The 19,419-nt window shown below is 36.0% G+C and overlaps 1 protein-coding gene across 1 annotated transcript in view; it reads left to right on the forward strand.

Moving 5' to 3' along the window:
* The window catches only part of LOC131145669 (uncharacterized), a 31,907-nt gene extending 22,840 nt beyond the window's left edge, over window positions 1–9,067 (forward strand). The window contains exons 4-5 of the mRNA XM_058094870.1: window positions 8,557–8,632; window positions 8,690–9,067. Coding sequence (XP_057950853.1) covers window positions 8,557–8,632; window positions 8,690–9,067 — 454 coding nt within the window. The remainder of the gene's footprint in view (window positions 1–8,556; window positions 8,633–8,689) is intronic.
* The last annotated feature ends 10,352 nt before the right edge of the window (window positions 9,068–19,419 follow it).

Below are 19,419 nucleotides of genomic sequence, written 5' to 3' on the forward strand. Positions count from 1 at the left end.
GGGTCAATAAGAATGGGACCGTGATAGGTCAATAAGAATGAGACCATGATAGGTCAATAAGGTGGGACCGCGATAGGTCAATAAGGTGGGACCGCGAAGGGTCAATAAGGTAGGACCGCAATAGGTCAATAAGGATGAGACCATGATAGGTCAATAAGGTGGGACCGCGAAGGGTCAATAAGGTAGGACCGCGAAGGGTCAATAAGAATGGGACCGTGATAGGTCAATAAGAATGAGACCATGATAGGTCAATAAGGTGGGACCGCGAAGGGTCAATAAGGTAGGACTGCGATGGGTCAATAAAATGGGACCGCGAAGGGTCAATAAGGATGGGACCGTGATAGGTTAATAAGAATGAGACCATGATAGGTTAATAAGAATGAGACCATGATAGGTCAATAAGGTGGGACCGTGAAGGGTCAATAAGGTAGGACTGCGATGGGTCAATAAAATGGGACCGCGAAGGGTCAATAAGGTGGGACCGCGAAGGGTCAATAAGGATGGGACCGTGATAGGTCAATAAGAATGAGACCATGATAGGTCAATAAGGTGGGACCGCGAAGGGTCAATAAGGTAGGACCGTGAAGGGTCAATAAGAATGGGACCGTGATAGGTCAATAAGAATGAGACCATGATAGGTCAATAAGGTGGGACCGCGAAGGGTCAATAAGGTAGGACCGCGATGGGTCAATAAAATGGGACCGCGAAGGGTCAATAAGGTGGGACCGCGATGGGTCAATAAGAACGGGACCGCAATTGGTCAATAAAGTGGGACCGCAAAGGGTCAAAATAAGTGGGACCGCGATGGGTCAATAAGAGTGAGACCGCGATGGGTCAATAAGGTAGGACCGCGAAGGGTCAATAAGGTGAATAAGATAATCAAAATAATTTGGATGAAGCTGCTCTCATGAATGAGATAATCAAGAAAGCTTTGAGGTGATCCAACACCTCGGTTTCGTCGTGAACAACATCAATTTTGGACGTGAGGGTCGATGCCCTAATTTTAAGGTAGATGACTCAATTTGGACCAGGGAAATGGCTACTTTGTATGGGGGATGATGAATCGGGTACGAAGTCTTGAGCTTTTTTAGAAAGTGTCCTCAAGCATAGGGCTCAGAATTATTCCATTAGGGATTATCAATCGGGAATGAAAACCTGAGTTTCTTTGGTTGTCTTTGGATTACCCTCTTTGAGACTCAACAACCAAGGGGTCAACTGCCACAGTTTCAAAGTATGTTAATCTGTGCATTGGGGCCAGTTGCCCTAATTTCAAAATATGTCTAGACCAGAATGGCTCAATCAATGAGGCAAAAGAATTATTCAAAAGTTTATTCAACCAGGCAAGTGTGATTGAATAGTGCTCTATTGCTATATGTATGCATGTTGCTACCTAAGATGCTAGAATGCAGTGAAATGTTGTTCTGTGTGCATAGTGATGCGTGAATGCAAAGATGTATGCATATTGAATGAGATGCCCTTTATATTTTCTTTCTTATGCAATGCATAAAATGTATGGTAATGGATGAAATGCATGGTAATGAATGAAATGCATGGTAATGCATGAATCTTTTCTCCTTCCAACATGCTTGTAATCAACAACCCAATCTCTGATCTTGGGTGTGCCTGCTGATTCTGGCCATGTTTCAAATTCCAAAAGGCACTCAAAATCTGCCCTAGTGTTTACATGCCACTGGTCATGACCTTGTTTTTGACTTTGATTCTGTCCTGAAAGCTCTTGAATTTGCTCCAATGAACTCAAAAATTGCCTAGTTTCGATCCTCATCCACTGATATTGGCTATGTTTTCATCATGCACTCTGATATGACGGCATCGGAATTAGTCCAAACAAAACTCAACCCAAAATCTGCCCCATTTACCATCGTTTGTTACTGATATTGACTTCAAATTTGACTTTGGCACGAAGGCACCCCAAATCAGCGTCACTAGAACTCAACACGGAGTTTGGATCATTTGAGTGCATCTGTAACTATTCTTGACAATTTTACTTGTCTTTCACAAGGATCCTCTTTTGGCGAATGTGTCAGTGATTAGGCCCTTTTGACCATCCGTCCTCCTTTTAGAGCTTTTGAAGAATGGATTTTTTTTTTTTTTTTTTTGATGGGGGAATGAATGATGAATGATCATGCATTTAGGACATCAACTTGCTAAATCAAAAGGTCATATGCACAAAATAGATATTTTGCTGAGTTCGCTTGCTATTTCAATGGAAAAAATTCATACCAGTATTCGAGAGCCCTAATGATGATGGTGCTAACTTTTCGAACTGAATAACTGATTTTTTTTTTTTTTAACCGATTGCCCCAGTTTTATTAGGGGACTATTCTTCCACCTTGTTCTTCCGTGAAACCATTGAGAACCTTTTGTTTAATGGTTGCTCCTAGTTCAGTCAAGTCCAACTAATGTTTTGATCTCAAGATGGTCTTTAAGACTCGGGACGAAACGTTGGATGAGGGATACAGGTTTTCAGAATAAAAGGAAAACTAAGGCTCAAAAATCTCATCCCATAATGATGTTTTATGCTCCTAGTTTGAATTGAGGCACTTGCAAGATATTGACCGAACTTGTCATTTGGACAAGTTGCCTACGTATCCTTTCAGGATCAGGTCATTACGTAGTTCCGACACAATATTGCGTCTGACAAATCATTTGACACAACAATGTATACCAATCTGGTCAGGACTTCATTTGGACTGTAATGCAGGCTAGGGTTTGGGTTAAAGAAGAAAAGAGTTAAATAAGGCTCAAAATCGTTGATTTTATCAAGGGTAATTTGGTCAAAGATCACATATGTAGTACGTCCCTTATTTTTCTTTCTTCTTCCTTTTCTTCTTCCTTTTATCGCAACTTTTGCTTTTCCTTTTATGAAGGAATCTTAACTTCATTTTCATTTGAATTCCATTTGGGACTGATCATTTTCTTAAAACTGCCCCAGTATGGGGTGTGATCCTTTGACGGGTTAAGAATGAAATTTTTCAGGCTCAAAAGGGCTTGCAAGAGATTTCTTCTTTGAATTTCTTTTGGGTAGCAGAAAAAGGGCCTGCCATCATTTCGATAGCCCATTGTTGTCTCATATGACTTGCCAAACGCTAGGAGACCCAACCCAGGTTAACTTTTTGGTGAACTGGCTTTTAAGAAAAGACTAGTTTAACATTTAGGCTCAACTTGGTTAACAATTGGTAAATCAATATTTGGTTCTTTTTAGGGATAACTGGTCGGCCAAAGATGGCCATCTATCATTCGATCAAAACTTGATTAGCGGACTGACATGAGATTCATGGAACCAACATATATTTTACTGAGGCTTTCAGAACTTCTTCGCAGTATTTGAACTCATCGAGTGACGAACATTGTTTCATCTTCCTTTATTTTCGTCTTGTAGCTTGAATTTTTCATAACTAACACCTGCTTTTGGTTCATGAATACTGGTATTTTATCTTCCTTATCTTAGCAAGAAACACGAGTAAACAAAATTTTGGACATTGAACTCTCGATGCAAGTGATATACGAAAATGCATAATTTCATTTCTTTGATAGAAAAGGAAATTTCGGAGACAAAACTTTTAATAAATTGCAACAAAAGAAAGAAGAAAACAAAAGAAAATAAAAGCATCCCTGAAGGGGGCGAACAATCAAAAGCTTGCCACTTGTATTTCTCTGTTTCCATGGTCAAAAAGTAAACCCATTTATTCAGACTATATGCAGAATATCTCTGGTTCAAAACTTGTTGTACTTCTTTGACTGATCTGAACTTCAAAATATTCTTTTAATGTTGCACAACAGGCTCCTCCACATCAATTGCCAACAGACCCAAATCTCTTAAGGTTTGTACTTTATGCTTGAAATGCCAACATTTCTCGATTGAATGACCTATTGCCATAGAATGATACTCGCATCGAGCATTTGGGTCGTACCACCTTGGGAAAGGGGATTGTAGTAACAATCCTGGTATTGGTGCAACCATTTGAATTTCTACCAATTGAGGGAACAATTCTGCATAAGTCATCGGAATAGGTTGAACTTCTTTTCTCTTTCTTTCCATTAGGGGGCTCCCTCCCGTGTCCTGAACATTCAGCTGCCTTGAAATAGGCTTAGGTCCAAAGGAAACTGCTTGGGGTTGCACACCTGAATGCACTATCTGATGGACTGTGGGCTTGTAAGCAAAATTCTTATTTGTCCACCGGGTTTTACCCTCTTGGTAATGATGCCCCTGAATCATCTGTGCTTCCTCGTCTTTCTTCCTCTTACTCGGGTCAGTTTCTGCATCATCACTTTTGGTTCTTCCAACTTTGATGGCCGTTTCAATTCTCTCTCCGGTAGAAACAATGTCCATGAAGTCATGGGGGGTTGTCCCTAGGAGATGCCTGAAGTAAGGATCTTTCAATGTATTCACGAATAGGGAGATAGCCTCCCTATCTTCCACTGAAGGGCTCACTTGGATGGACATGTCCCTCCATCTATATGCATATTCTCTGAATGTTTCGTTTGGTTTCATTTGCATGCTTTGTAGGGTCATGCGATCGGGTGCCATTTCTATCACGTGGCGGTACTGAGCTATGAAGGAATTTGCCAGATCTTTCCAAGTACGGATTCGAGCTCGATCCTGCTGAATGTACCATCTGATAGCTGCTCCAGTCAAACTATCTTGAAAGCAATGCATCATCAACCTCTCATCATCAGTATGTGCAGCCATTTTTTGGCAATACAAGCACAGGTGGGTCCGAGGACAGTGGGTCCCATCGAATTTTTCAAAATCTAGCAACTTGAATTTTGGCGGCAGAGTGACCTTTGGTACTAGGCAAAGGTCATTAGGGTCAACGGAATCAAATGTATTATACCCTTCAATTGCTTTCAAGCGCTCCTCCAATACGTCACAACGACGCTCAGACTCAGGTCTATTTATCCCCATATCAGGAGTTGCTAAGGGGGAAGTCCCTGCCACTGGAAACCCCTGTGCAGGCACAGTTGGGATAAATGGAGGCATATTTGGCATTGGATCCCCCATGACACCCGGCAGGGAAGCTGATGTTTGTCCATGATTTAGGGTGAACCCTGGAGGATGAGTAGGGTCTATATCTGTTTCAGAATCATTTTGTACCGCTTTTCCTTTGTTCATCAACAATTCCATAATTTTACTCATTTTTTCAATCAATTCTTCCTGTCCTTGTTCTATGCCCAGGACTCTACCTTCCAATTGTTCACTCATTTCTTTTGCCCTTCTCCTGGTATTGTATTGATGCGTGACAGTCTCAATGTTGCTTGCTCAGACGAATTCTGTGGCTAGGCACTGCAAACCAAAACCTTCCCTTTTTAGAATCGTGAATGCATAGGTATGAATGCATGGATGCAATGTATGTTTGTGCATGGATGTAACTAGTGCAATTATACATACAAATAGAGATATGAACATGCATGTGACCTAGCGTGCATGATTACGCGTGAAATTACGCATGAATACATGGATGCAATGTAACCTAACTAACTACTTTGTCAACATTCTAGGAAAAGTCCCACTAATGAGAGATTTCAAGACAATCATTGATGGGCCACAATTTAATTTCAATTCTTCCCTCAATCGGTTCATGTATCTCAGATTCTATGAAGGGTCAAATTATGATCTGAGGTTGGGGTTGACCCAGGTTGGTCAACCCGTTGGATTTGTTCAGTGCGGACTTGTGGACTTTAGTGTGCACTTGGGCCTCAAGTATTTTAAAATATGGGCTTCAATATACTTCATGATGGGATCAGACCCTAATTTTAAAAGGATTTGAGCTTGGATTGTTTAGAAAATATGGGCCCGGATTTTTAGGGTAATAAGGCCGAAGCCCATTTATGGAAATCTGGATTTGACCCATTTTGAAAATCAGGCCTGGACCGAGTTTTTACTTAGGAAAAGGTTGGGCCTATACTTGTTATTTCTCAAAAAATTGGGCCCGAGTTACTTAAATAGGGTTGGGCCAACCCATATTTTAAAATGCTTGGGCCAAGTGCTTCATTTTTTGAAAGGATGGGCCATGGTCTCATTATTGGGCTTTTTTAGAATACTGGCTAAGTAGTATGTAAGTCTAAAATGGATGCAGCATGCATGGTATAATACAAGGTATCTCACAACATATACACAATAGACAGTATGGGGATAAGGATGTCCCAACCCAGGGTAGGTATGTATATACAGGGTTCTTCATGGCTCTATCCTAGTTAGGGAAGACTATAGACAAGTATGTGTGGGTAGGCTCTAACCCTATTGATAAAAGGTTCCCAGTTTGGAATTTCATCCTCCCCCATAGGGGTCCGAATAAAACCCGCACTGAGTGGAGTGGTTCGCGGGTCCCATCAAGCTCTGCCACGAAGGGACTGACGCTATTACACTCCTATCTAGTCCTAGTAAGGAAAGCTCGGGTATAGAGCGTGAATTTGTGTGAATTCAATTTTTTAACCTAATCCCGCTATCCCCACATTTATTTACATGCTATAAACAATATGGAAACAAGATTTCTACCATTAATACATATATTCAAACGATAAGGAAACACAATATATGCAATTAATATGTTTATTAAAAAAAAATAAAAATAAAAAAATTTGGAAACAAAAATAAGGAAACAAAATATTTACGATTAGTATACACAATATCTATAATTAATATGCTTATTCACAATATCTAAAATTAATATGCTTATTCAGAATAATTGGAAACAAAATATCTACATTTAATGTTCAACAAATTAGGAAACAAAATATTTTTAATTAATTGAGATTATTTACAAATTATGGAAGTTAAATATTTATAATTAATCAAAGTTATTTACAAATTACAATATTTACAAAATAAGGAGTAATTAAAAGATTCACTAAATTTAAACTTGGGATAACTTCCAATTAATTAATGGCTCGACTCTCTAAGTCCCCAGCGGAGTCGCCAAGCTGTCGCGGCGTCCCGGGAGCGCGTGTGCCCCGGGCGGCGAAATAAAAATCATTTTAGTATTTTAATGGAAAAACATGGATATCGGTCGGAGTCGCCACTAACCTTTAGTGCGGTTAGAACACATGATTACTACCCCGTTAGGGATAGAATCGGTCTACATTACCAGAATTGGGGCCGGGAGTTCGGTTACGCGAGGGGAAGGTACAAGCACCCCCTACGCGCCCGTTCTTACGAACGGTACCTAATTAATTTGAAATTATCCCTAAGTTAATCTAATAATTCTTTAAATTACTCCTTTTATGAATTTATAAATACATGTAAAAAATAAATAAATAAAATAATAAATAAATAAAGATAATATATACATATATATATATTCCCTCGGAGCTTAGGGTACATGATGCCCGAAGGCTCATACCCTCGCAATAAAATCATAGGGAAATAAATCAAGAAAATATTTTATAAAATAATTGCTATAGTGCATATAAGGCCAAATAACGAAAATACTAAAAATAGTGATAATAATATAAATAATGATAGAAATGATAATATTGATAAATAATACTAGTGATAATGATACTAATATTAGGAGTAATAATAATAAATACCATAGTGATAACAACAATAGTAATGATGATAATAAATAATACAATAATGATAATAATAGTAATAATAACAAAAATATTAATAGTAATAATAACAATATGGTTAATAAATAATAATAATAATAATAATAATAATAATAACAATAGGGATAATGATAACAATATTAGTAAAATAATAATAATAGTAATAATAATAATAATAATAATAATAATATGCATATTTTTATAATAGGACACTCACCTTAATATGAACACACAATCAATACATATAGAAACAAAATTATCAAAAATAAGGAAACAATCTACTCATCAAATTATGGAAACCAAGTAGCCCTAAAATCAAGAGGTAACTATACAAGGGTAAGCAAACGGATAAATTATGGAAACAGTCTAAAAGCTAACATTAATATGTAAATATTTAACAAGACCACTAAATGGGAAATCGCGGAAATAAATCAAACCAAAAATTGGTGTACAACCCTAAAAATTAATATGCTACATAAACATTGCCTTTTTAATAATACTATACTAATATTACAATGATGATAATAATAACACACAAATTATAATAATATAGATGATAATAACATAAATATTCTTATAATATGATAACAATTTAAGGAATAATGTACAAATAGTATAATACTAATATAATCCATATGATAACCAGGCCAATAATAGACAAACAATAGAATATCAATACTAATAAAATCAACATGATAATCACAATACTAATAACAATGTTCAAATAATATAGTAGTTTTTACAAATAATTAAATACAAACAATGTAATAAAATGTAAATAATGATATTAATACTACTAATAATATAGGAACAGCAATAATAATATAATCAATGTAAAATACATAGGTATATATATGTACATATATATTAACACTAACACTAAAATAAATAAATATATATATATATATATATATAGGTATGTGTGTGTGTGTGTGTGTGTGTGTGTGTGTGTGTGTGAGTGTTGTGTGTGCAGGAATCTCACAGTGGGGGGTACCGGAGGGAGGCCGGGAGAAGGCTAGCAGTGGTGGTTGCTGCCTCGGCTGCTGCTGCTGCTGCCTGGGTAGGTGGTCGTGACGGTGATCTGGAGTTGTCGAGTTTTGCAGAGGACCTGCTGTAGACTTCTGCTGAACAGAGGGCTGGTGCTGGCAGCAGAGGCAGAGACAGAGACGACGGCGAGCAGTGTTGGGGACGACCACGGCTAGGGACAGGTGGCCACGGCGGCGGCGACGTCGGAGGGTTGCTGGTGTTGCAGCAGTGGAGTCGCCGCTGCTGGGGGGTCTTGCCGGGAGCAGGAGTGGCCGTCGTTGCAGCGGTGGCCGGAGGCTGCGAGGATGATGGCTGGAGGTGCGGTTGCAGCTGTGCTGTGCGCTGTGTGCTGTGTGCTGCTTCGGATAGGAGATGGTGTCTTCCGGAGATCTGTAGCAAGGTCTGCTGGTGTCTGGTGATGTCTGCACGGGCTCGGTTTCGGTGGAGACTGGTGGTTGGCCGAGGATGAAATATGAACCAGGGGGAGACTGAAGGTTGGAGGCGCAGGGGTTGGCCAAAAGAAGAAGATGAAGAAGAAGAAGAAACAGCAAACTCCTTTTTTTTTTTTTTTTTCTTTGGCTTCGCTGCGTCGGCTGTGCTGTGCAGCGCCCCTCTCCCGGCTGTGTGTATAAGAGCCTATATATAGGCTTCTAACCAAAACCCTACACCAAGCCCTAAATAATAATAATAATAATAATAATTATAATAAATAAATAAATAGTAATAATAATGAGCAAAATAATAATAATAATAATAATAATAATAATAACAAAATAATAATAATAATAATAATAATAATAAAGATAAAAATACTAATACTGATAATAAATAAATAATATTAATGATAAAAATAATAAATAATAATAATCAAGAAAAATAAAAATAAGCAAAATAATAGTAAAGTAATAATAATAAAAATGATACTATAATAATAAAGTAATATCTAAAATAATGATAATTATCATAATAAAAATAATAATGTAAATAATAATAAAAAATACTAAAAATAATAATGATAAATAATTAATAATGATTATAATAGTGAAAATAATAATAATAATAATAATAAAATAATAATAATAATAATAACAATAATAATAGTAATAAAAATAATAATAATAATAATAATAGCAAAATAATAATAGTATTAAAAATAATAATATTGGGCCTGGGTAAAAATAGGGTGTCTACAACTCTCTTCAAAGTTCTTTCTCTCCTAAGCTTCTCCCAATGATCATTCATCATAACCCTAATCCATACATATTTAGGGTTTCTGAACTTCAACTAGTTCAAAATGGTTCGTACCAAAACCGTAGGAAGAAAAGAAAAAGCCTCCTCATCTTCTTCAAAGCCTGCAAGCAACAATGACATAGAAAAATGGTTGGTTTCATCGCATGCGAAAGCAATATATCAAAATCACATTTCGACAATCGATCCAATGTTCTGCAAGGTACTAGATGTCACTTTCTTTGAAGAAAATTTTCCTGAAATTCTCGAAATGTTCAAAACTATAGGATGGGATAAGTTCGTTCTTCACCAAGTGAAGGGGTATTACCCAGATCAGATTAAGGTTTTTTATTCAAACTTGGTAAAGAAAGAAGTTAGAATTGCTACTGAAATCTATGGCCAGAAGATAACTCTTACCCCACACTCTTTACAAAAAATTCTTCGCATCAAGCATGGAGATTTTGAGTGTACTCCAATTGAAAAGCAATAGACTATGGAACAAGGTTTTTCACCACAAGAATTTCTGCCTCTTGTGATGAACGATGCACCTGTTTATTTTGGACATTCTCCACCATATAAACATGTCAATCTTCAGCAAAAATCCTGCATAAGATCATTGCGTATCATATCATTCCGAGGTCTGGATCCTTTGATCATGTTTCGTTCTTCGATTGTTTCATAATGTGGTGCTTACTAAAAGGAAAGAAATTAGACTTATCCAACATTATACTAAAATGGATGGTTATGAAGCTTGAATCTCCTAGAATTAGGCTTCCGTATGGCGGCATTCTTTCCTTGATCTTTGCTCATTTTCAAGTCCTCTCTCCATCTTCAATAATAGTAAAGAGAACTCATTATCATATTTTCTCAACTACTACACTGAAATGAATGGGTTACAAAAAGTATACTAAGGGTTGGATGTTTCGGGGCAATAGACCGGCCAGATCTGTACAAAAAGAAAGGAATCCAGCTCCTGAAGAAGCTAATATGCCACCTTGGTTTGTTCTATTTTATCAGAATTATACCAATTTCAGTTTTGAGATGAGAGAAAATTTTGCTTCTCTTCAGGATAAAATGGCAAACATTGATGAAAAATACACTTCACTAGACCAACGCATTTCCAAAATAGAACATCATGTCACACAAAATAAAAGAGTAATGAAAATGATGATGAAGAAGAAGCTACAAGTGAAGAAGCTGAAGATGAAGGAGAAGATGAAGAAGAAGCTGAAGAAGGAGGGGAAGATGCAGGAGATGATGAAGAAGCAACTGAAGAAGAAGAAGAAAAAGAAGAAAAAGAAGAAGAAGACTCACAGCAATCCAAAGGAAAATGAATTGCTGAAGATAGTGACACTAATTTTGATACATAGACTTTTGATGTTGTTTTTACCACTTTGTATGCTACACATGCTCAAAATCTAGATGTATTTTGTTTTTTTGTTTTTTTGTTTTTTTTTGTTAATGTGAAAAGGGGGAGTATGTGTGAGCAAAGTCTATGAGTTTTTGTATGTATTTGTTTCTAGTTCTAAAGCTTTGAACCTATGTAATGTTTTGTTAACAGTTTGATTTACTATAAGTTCTAATGTTAATGTTAAATTTGAAACTTTGAATCTTCTGAACTTATGACTTAAAAGAAATTATTGAGTATGCTGATTGACAGGGGGAGTGTTATGACTTATCACATGTATATGCTTATTTCCCCATTAGTCAATTGATACCATGAAACATATCTTAAATTGGATAATAACAAAGGAAGAAAAAGATGTTAGTAAAGATATGCCTATTAACACACACTACCCATGCTATATTGAAAAATAAATTGAGGTGTACACATGTCTGATGATATACTCAAAATGACATTTGAACTTGATCATCATATATATATATATATATTTTCTCTTTTTGATTGATGTCAAAAGGGGCAGAAGTGTTTAGAAAAAATTGAGTTACAAAAATTGAGCTTTAACATAATATATATATATATATATATATATATATATATCAAAAGGATGAGAAGTATTTGAACTTGAATGTTGTTAAAATGATGCTTATTGAAAGGGGGAGTCTTATTTAAGGCTCACACCAATTTTATTCTTGCCTCTTGTTTGTCATCATCAAAAAGGGGGAGATTGTTGGCCTTACAAGGTTTAATATCCTATTTTGATACTAACAAACAAGTATAACTTAACATATTTGGTTAAGTGTTTTTATTTTCAGGACTAAATGAAGAATGCAAGGATAAAGAGTTCATGAGAGCTTGTACTTCAGAAAAGGATAATTATATCAAAGCTTGAGGCATGAATTCAAGAATAAAAAGCCAAAAGCCAAAACTCAACACAGAAAACTCAAAAATCAAATGAAGCTCAAACTTCAAATGATATATCTTGAAAGCTCAAAAGGATCAAGGAACATGAAAGCCTTATATAAATGCAAGTGATCCAAATTGAAAGCTCGGAGAAGTCTGGAAGATCAGAAGTTCAGCAAAGAAGATCAATAGACCTTAAAGCAAAAAAGGTGTTAAATCAGCTTCGGTCAAAGTATTTGCAAGTACTTCAAGATTGGTTCAAATATGAATTTTTCATTTTGAAGCTCATTAGGCAAAGGGGACTTAGAGACCATAGCTTAAGTCTTGGAATATGTTTTTCAAAGTTAAATAAATCTATATTCCAAGAATATCTAAGAAAAAAAATGAGAGAGAAATAAAAAATGACTTGAAAAAGAAAATTAATCAGTTGACAGACGACTGTCTGTCTATGGACAGACGACTGGCTAATTTGGAGAAGTATAACTAAAGACAGAAGCCTGACAGACGACTGTCAAGGTTTTGACAGATGACTGCCAGTGCAAAGTGAGAAATCTGTGAGTATTTTGCCAGAAGACTGTCAACCCTTTGTGTATATTAAAAAATTTGAATTATTTATGGACAGACGCATGTCACCATATGGACAAACGACTATCACCCTATTGAGTTGTATTATAACTACATTATTCTGGTGATAGACAACTGTCAATCAAGGGATAGACGACTGCCACCTCTTTGCCTATGTTTTTATAGTTATAACATATGGATAGACGACTACCAGGACTTCACAATCGTTTGGCTCGTGGCATGTTTCAATTTTCCAACGAATATAATTTTTGAAATTCAAATTTTTGGAAGCTTAAATAATTTTAATATTTGGAAACAACTCTAAGTATTCTTGAGGAACAAGAAATGAGGTTTTCTACCTCTATAAATACCTCAAGATACATTGTTTTTTAAACAAAAAGAGAGATCAAAAAATCAAATTCAGCAATTATAATCTCTCTAGCCTTCTGAAATTCTGAAATTCTGAAAGTTCTTCAAAGCTCACATCTTGCATGAAATGTACTGAAGTCTTGCTGATCTTCTCACCAATCTAGTGCTTCAATTTCTAATTCTTTCATCTATTGAAAGAACTCTACAGTGATACAATTCTAGAGCTTCAATTCTGAATTTCATATTTTGAATTTACTTTGAAGTATATTAGTTGTGCTGTAATTGTTGTACTAACTAGCTCTTTGAGGAGCAAGTTCTTTGTACACATCTATTTGATTTTACAGTAGATTTTTAAAAATCAAATACAATTTTATATTGTATTCTATTTAAGTAGATACATATTTGATCAAATTTAAGGTTTTGATTTCACGTTCTGAACGTAGGTATGATGAGTTAAGACATTATTTTTGTAGTTTGTTAGTTAGTGTTCTAATTTAATGAGAAATAAATAATATTTAATATTTAGCTTTATTTCTTGATTCAACTGTTTTTTAATTTCTTGGAATTACATTTAATTTTTTTTGGTCATCCAAGGGAAAGATAATATATAAATAGAAGTAGGGGAATAATTTGCTAAAAAATAAAATAGATATTTGATCAAACCATGTATAAATAAAAAAGCATTGTTTATTTTTTCTGAAGTTATAAAATAAAAGAGAGGGTTTCACACACACACACACACACACACACACACACACACATATATATATATAATAGAGATATTAGAATAGAAAGGTTGGTATTGTAAGTTAGGGCATAGTTTGTGGAGTTATATAGATTTGGTTGCATTCGCAATCAATAATCAATATGTTGTGTTTGTCTATCAACAAGAATGATCTTAATTTTATATAATATAGATTTATGTTGTGGTGGAAAGCATGGACTTTGAATATTTAAATTAGATTTGAATAAATTTAAATTTAATTTTACATTATATCTTATCTAAATTTAGTACAAATACAAATTAAAGGCCTCTTGATCCAACTAATTTCTTCTTGAAATTACATTTAATTTAATTTGGTGGTTGATGAAAAAAATAGTAACGGATTTATCGACAAAAAAAAAAAAAAATTTAATCAAGCTAATTATAAATGTATTGAAGTTCTAATTAAGAAATAATTTTAAAAAAATACAAAATATGTGTATATGGAAAGATTGATAGGTTAAGGCTAATTAAATTCAAATTTTTTTAGAGAGACTCGAGAAGACAGAACAATTACATTTCAAAACAACAAAGACAACAAACTAAGTATGAAAAACTTAATGCAACAGCGGCTATAAAAAACAAAAACTTAAAAAAGGAACTAGAGCTTATCTCCCAATAAGCCAATACCGTCCCTAATCTGAAACTGGAAAAGCAAGCCTGCAGCAAATCGATCAAGGCCACAGAGAGTCTTTCACTCATTCCAAAGGAACCCCCCCCCCCCCCCCAAACACCCAATTACCCTCCCAAAATGGACAAAATGCATTTTATTACCATTACATCATCCAAAGTAAAATTAAAATAAATATAAAATTAATTAAACTTCTCTGACTTGTCTTAAAACTTTTAAACATTATTCTATGATAAAATTAATTAAACTTCTCTAACTTACTTGGATCTTCCTGTTCTTGTCTTTTTTTTTATCGATTTGAGCTCTTCGATGGATTAAACCATCAACTTACTATATCTTCTCTACACATCTCTTTTTTATCTTTGTTTTAATTTTTCCTTTTTTGTTTTGAATGCCTCTTTAATCTTTCTTTGCATTTGATTTGACAATGGCTGATGGGTCTATTCCCATATGGTCATATGCATCAAAGCTATCTTTTGTGGGCAAAGACAAGAAAGCAAAACGTCCACTAGGTTTTCAATCTCAACAACCTTTGCAAAAAATTTCATTATATAGTTAAAAAAGTCATTAAAAAAACAAAAAAAAAAAATCATAACCGAACCGCCAAAATTTGGTTCTCCCTGGAGTAGCCAATTTAGTTTTGATTAACTGATTTTTCATAAAATTACATTAAACTTGGTAACTAGGGGCCTAGCCTTCCTTCATTAGTTTCATCATGATCAGTGCCTTAGGTTTGACCACCATGAATCACTACTTCATCGCTCATTGTCCTATGTTGTACGACTATTGTATTATTTCAGAGCTAAAACAGTCCAATACCATCGATACTTTCGACAGCCCCCGTGTTAAACTCGAGTTCAAACTCTTGAGGGAGCAATGGTGGGCTTCTGCTCTTGACAACGGACCATTCCCCCCAAGTTTTCTTCAGCAAACAGAATGAGTCGTCGTATGAACACTTTGTGCAAGCCCGGGTGTTCGCGTCTTATGCGGATGCATCCCGCACAGTCTCCTGCATCCTCTTTGCCCTCCAACTCGACCGCGCCTTCCACACCTACTTCTCAGGGAACTTATTTGCAAGGTCCGCGAGATGATCGCAAATCGTGTCCCGCAACTTCCCCCTACTGGCACGCCAACTTGCGCCCTTCTGCTTTCCGTCAAGCTCTTGGTTGTGACCGAGCACGTCTGCGACAAAAGGAATATGCCTGCAATGGTGGAGATGCTCAAGCCCGCAACGACGTTGCAAAATCAAGTGGTAGCGCGGGTGCTGGATTGTAAATCTCTCAACCTTTGCTCAATATGCTTGGAAGATTTTGTAGTGGGAACAGATGTGGAACGCTTGCCTTGCTCGCATGTTTTTCACCGAGGCTACATCTTGTCGTGGTTAGAGAGTAGTCGTCGTTGTCCTATATGCTCCTTCAAGTTGCCCAAGTAAAGTTAGAAATCTGACTTTAAAATTAGTAGCATAGTAAGATTCATTTAAAGAAAAGGTAGTGATCCAACTTTAGCCTTTTAAATTTTAAAGACTTAAACAATTGAACACGACAAACACAACTTATTACTGGTTCAAAAAATAATCAGGTGATATATAAAGAATGTTCTGATATCACAATTTATCTTTAGTGATTTCAGTTCCAATAAGCAAATGATTAGCACGAAAGAATAAATATATCAATACCACATTAGATCACAAACTTAGTGCAACCATATACAGTTTCTTTATAAAATAATTTCTTAGCAAAAAACGGAATCAAACTTAAAGCATGAAGACACTGCTACGACAGCAAAGTTCCCACAAAATATTTAAACCATAAGAAATATGATGCGTAGAATAACAAACCTAAAATTTCAAAAATCCTTGTAAAGCATCAAAAACCAAAAGACCACTTTCGCCATTCCTGTTAAGATCGTATAGCCATTTTCATTACTAAAGTACTTTTTCAGCTCAGCTTTCCAAATATGCTTCAGCTGCAATTGGAAGAAAACACAACATAAAATCATTATTGATTACTTGTGCATTTATTATAAGAGCATCTAAACCAATGATAATTAAAACCAAGAAAATAAAAACAGTACTAAAAATAGAGTTAATGTCTCTTTTTAACTTTACTTGGGCAACTCGAAGGAGCAGATAGGACAACAACAACTACTCCCTAACCATGAAAAGATGCAGCCTCAGTAAAAAACATGTGAGCAAGGCAACCGTTCCACATTTTTTCCCGCCGCAAAATCTTCTAAGCATACCAAGCAAAGACTAAGAGATTGATAGTCCAGCGGCCATGCCATTGAGGTTTTGAGCATCTCCACCACTGCAGACAGATTCCTCTCGTCGTAGATGTGCTCAATCACCACCAAGAGCTTGACGGAAAGCGGGAGGGCGCGAGTTGGGGTGCCAATAAGGGGAGCTGCGAGGCACGATTGGCGATCATCTTGTGGACCCTGCAAATAAGTTCTCTGAGAAGTAGGGGTGGAAGGTGCGGTCGATTTGGAGGGCAAAGAGGATGCGAGAGATGGCACGGGATGCATCCACATAAGATGTGAACACCTAGGCTTGCTTGAAGTCTTCATACAATGACTCGTATCGTTTCTTGAAGAAAACTTGGGGGGATGGTCCGTTGTCAAGAGCAGAAGCCCACCATTGCTCTGAGTTTGAAGTCGAGTTTAACACGAAGGCTATCAAAAGTATCGGCGGTATTGGGCTGTTCCGGTTCTGAAATAATACAATAGTGGTATAACGCATGATGATGAGTGGTGAAGTAGCAATTCATGGCGACCAAACCTAATGCATTGATCATAATGAAATTGATGAAGTAAGGTTAGGCCCTTAGTTACCAAGTTTAATGTAATTTTATGAAAAATCAGTTGAATTAAAAAATATATAAAAATGGAAAGATTAAAACGTGCACACGTATATAGGCAACTTTTCTTCCTGCTACTGACTACAATTGGAAAGAACCAAAAAAAAAAAAATTAATGATATGTGTAAATGATGTAGCATATTCATATTTCTTTGTTCTTTGAAATATAAATTGGCACATCTGTAATAATAACTTATAATAAAAGATTTTAGAGCTCTCTAGTGGACTTTGTTCTATGTGTCCATGTGACATTTAAAAAAAAATCAGCATTTTCAACATGGTTATTACTTATCTCTACACCTCTTCATCTACCCTTACAATATTAAGGTCTGGTCTCTCTTTATTTTAAGATATTTATTAATGGTGCCATTTAATTAAGTAGATCATGTCTTCTCGAAGCAAACTCTTTTCATTTTTCAAGATTTCATGTTGGATAGAAGTTGTTGCATGGTCAATTCAGTGCTTCATTATGGAAGAATCAATGCTTCACGTCGTGTTATATATTCACAGACACCAATCGATCGGTAGCCCTCTCGTGACTCACGCAATCATCTCTCCTCGCAATGTCATTACCCATATCAATATTAGCCTACTCGGTCATCATCGAGGTAACTTTGTTTCCAAATTGATTGATATATCTCCCCAATTTCCTGCATGCTTGCTAGCTAGATCTATAATTATAGCAATAGCCATGTCCACTCCACACTACAACAATCAATTACTCTCATTCCTCTTTTGCTTTTGATTCATCCGTTCTTTTTATTTAATTTGTTTACTTGTTTATTTACATTTTGCCATCATTTGATTGCAACAAACTTGACAAAATGATAAATGCATTTTTCCATTTTAACATATTAGTTAATTCTTGTCTTTCATTTATGCTATATTTTTTAACACCTATTTGGCTATATTTTATAGTAATGTTCATGTTATCTTCTTTTTTATTGTAACTCTATAATTAGATATTCTACTAAGCAATATAATCTCTTAGTTTGATCACTAATTATCTTAAACCCAAACTTTAAAATATAAAAAGAAAGGCAATCATATTTTATGGTAAAATATTTATTTTGTAAGACATTTATATTTATTTGACTGTATACAATTATTAAAAAAACTACATAACTTCTTTATGTGGAAAGTTTTGTCTTCAGATGATAAATATTTTAAAACAATATTTTAGCAGACATTCATACTTACCGGATTTTATGTATTTAAAATTTGCTTATTTGTACATAGCTAATTTTAGTGAATGGTATCTATTTATTATTTCAAAAATTAAAATCAACAATCTCGAGATAATTTAATTTTTATTGGAGAAAATTAACCCTAATTTGGAAAACCAAATCTTCCCTATCACTATATATACGTCAATCAAGCTTTTGTAGGGCATCCATCATCATCAACCTTAGCATCCTCCTCCTCGTTCAGTTTGCGTTCAAACTCATAAACCATCATTGGTGGATTTGTGCGTCTGGATCATCCACACAAATCTTCTCTTGGTCGCGAGAGGAGTCTCTCCATGAACACTACACGGAAGCTCAAGTCTTCACATCTACCGCCGCCGCTTACCGCGCCGTCTCTGGCATCCTGTCTGCCCTCCATGTAAACCTCGCCAACCGTGTCTCACTCGTTCACATGCTTATTCAAGAAACTCGGCACATAATCCGAAACCGCGTCCATGCGAATGGTAACCCCGCCGACCCCCTCCGACTCTCCGTCGTGCTATCTGCAGTGACCGTATTAATCTACACTTGCTGCTGCTCTTTATTCACATTATAGCAGCAGCAGCAGCAGCAGAACAGAGCAAGAGCAGCAGCAGAACAGATCAGCAGCAGCAACAGCAGATCAGAGCAGGCCGAACAAGTGAGGGACGAAAGCTATTATACGGCGATGGCGATGCCCCAACCGGCGATGATGCCGACGAATGAGGCGGCGGTGGAGGACGACTGCCAAAGAATGAGCCGCTGCACCATATGTCTGGAAGCGTTTGTGGATTTGCCGATTCAAGATGCCCACATAACTTAAGAGACATTATTAATTCTATTTCTATGTCATTTAGTTCTTAGCCTTGGGTGTTCTGGATTATTTTAATTATGGTAAATAG

Source organism: Malania oleifera, chromosome 13, assembly GCF_029873635.1.
Source record: "Malania oleifera isolate guangnan ecotype guangnan chromosome 13, ASM2987363v1, whole genome shotgun sequence".
Lineage (NCBI taxonomy): Eukaryota > Viridiplantae > Streptophyta > Magnoliopsida > Santalales > Ximeniaceae > Malania > Malania oleifera.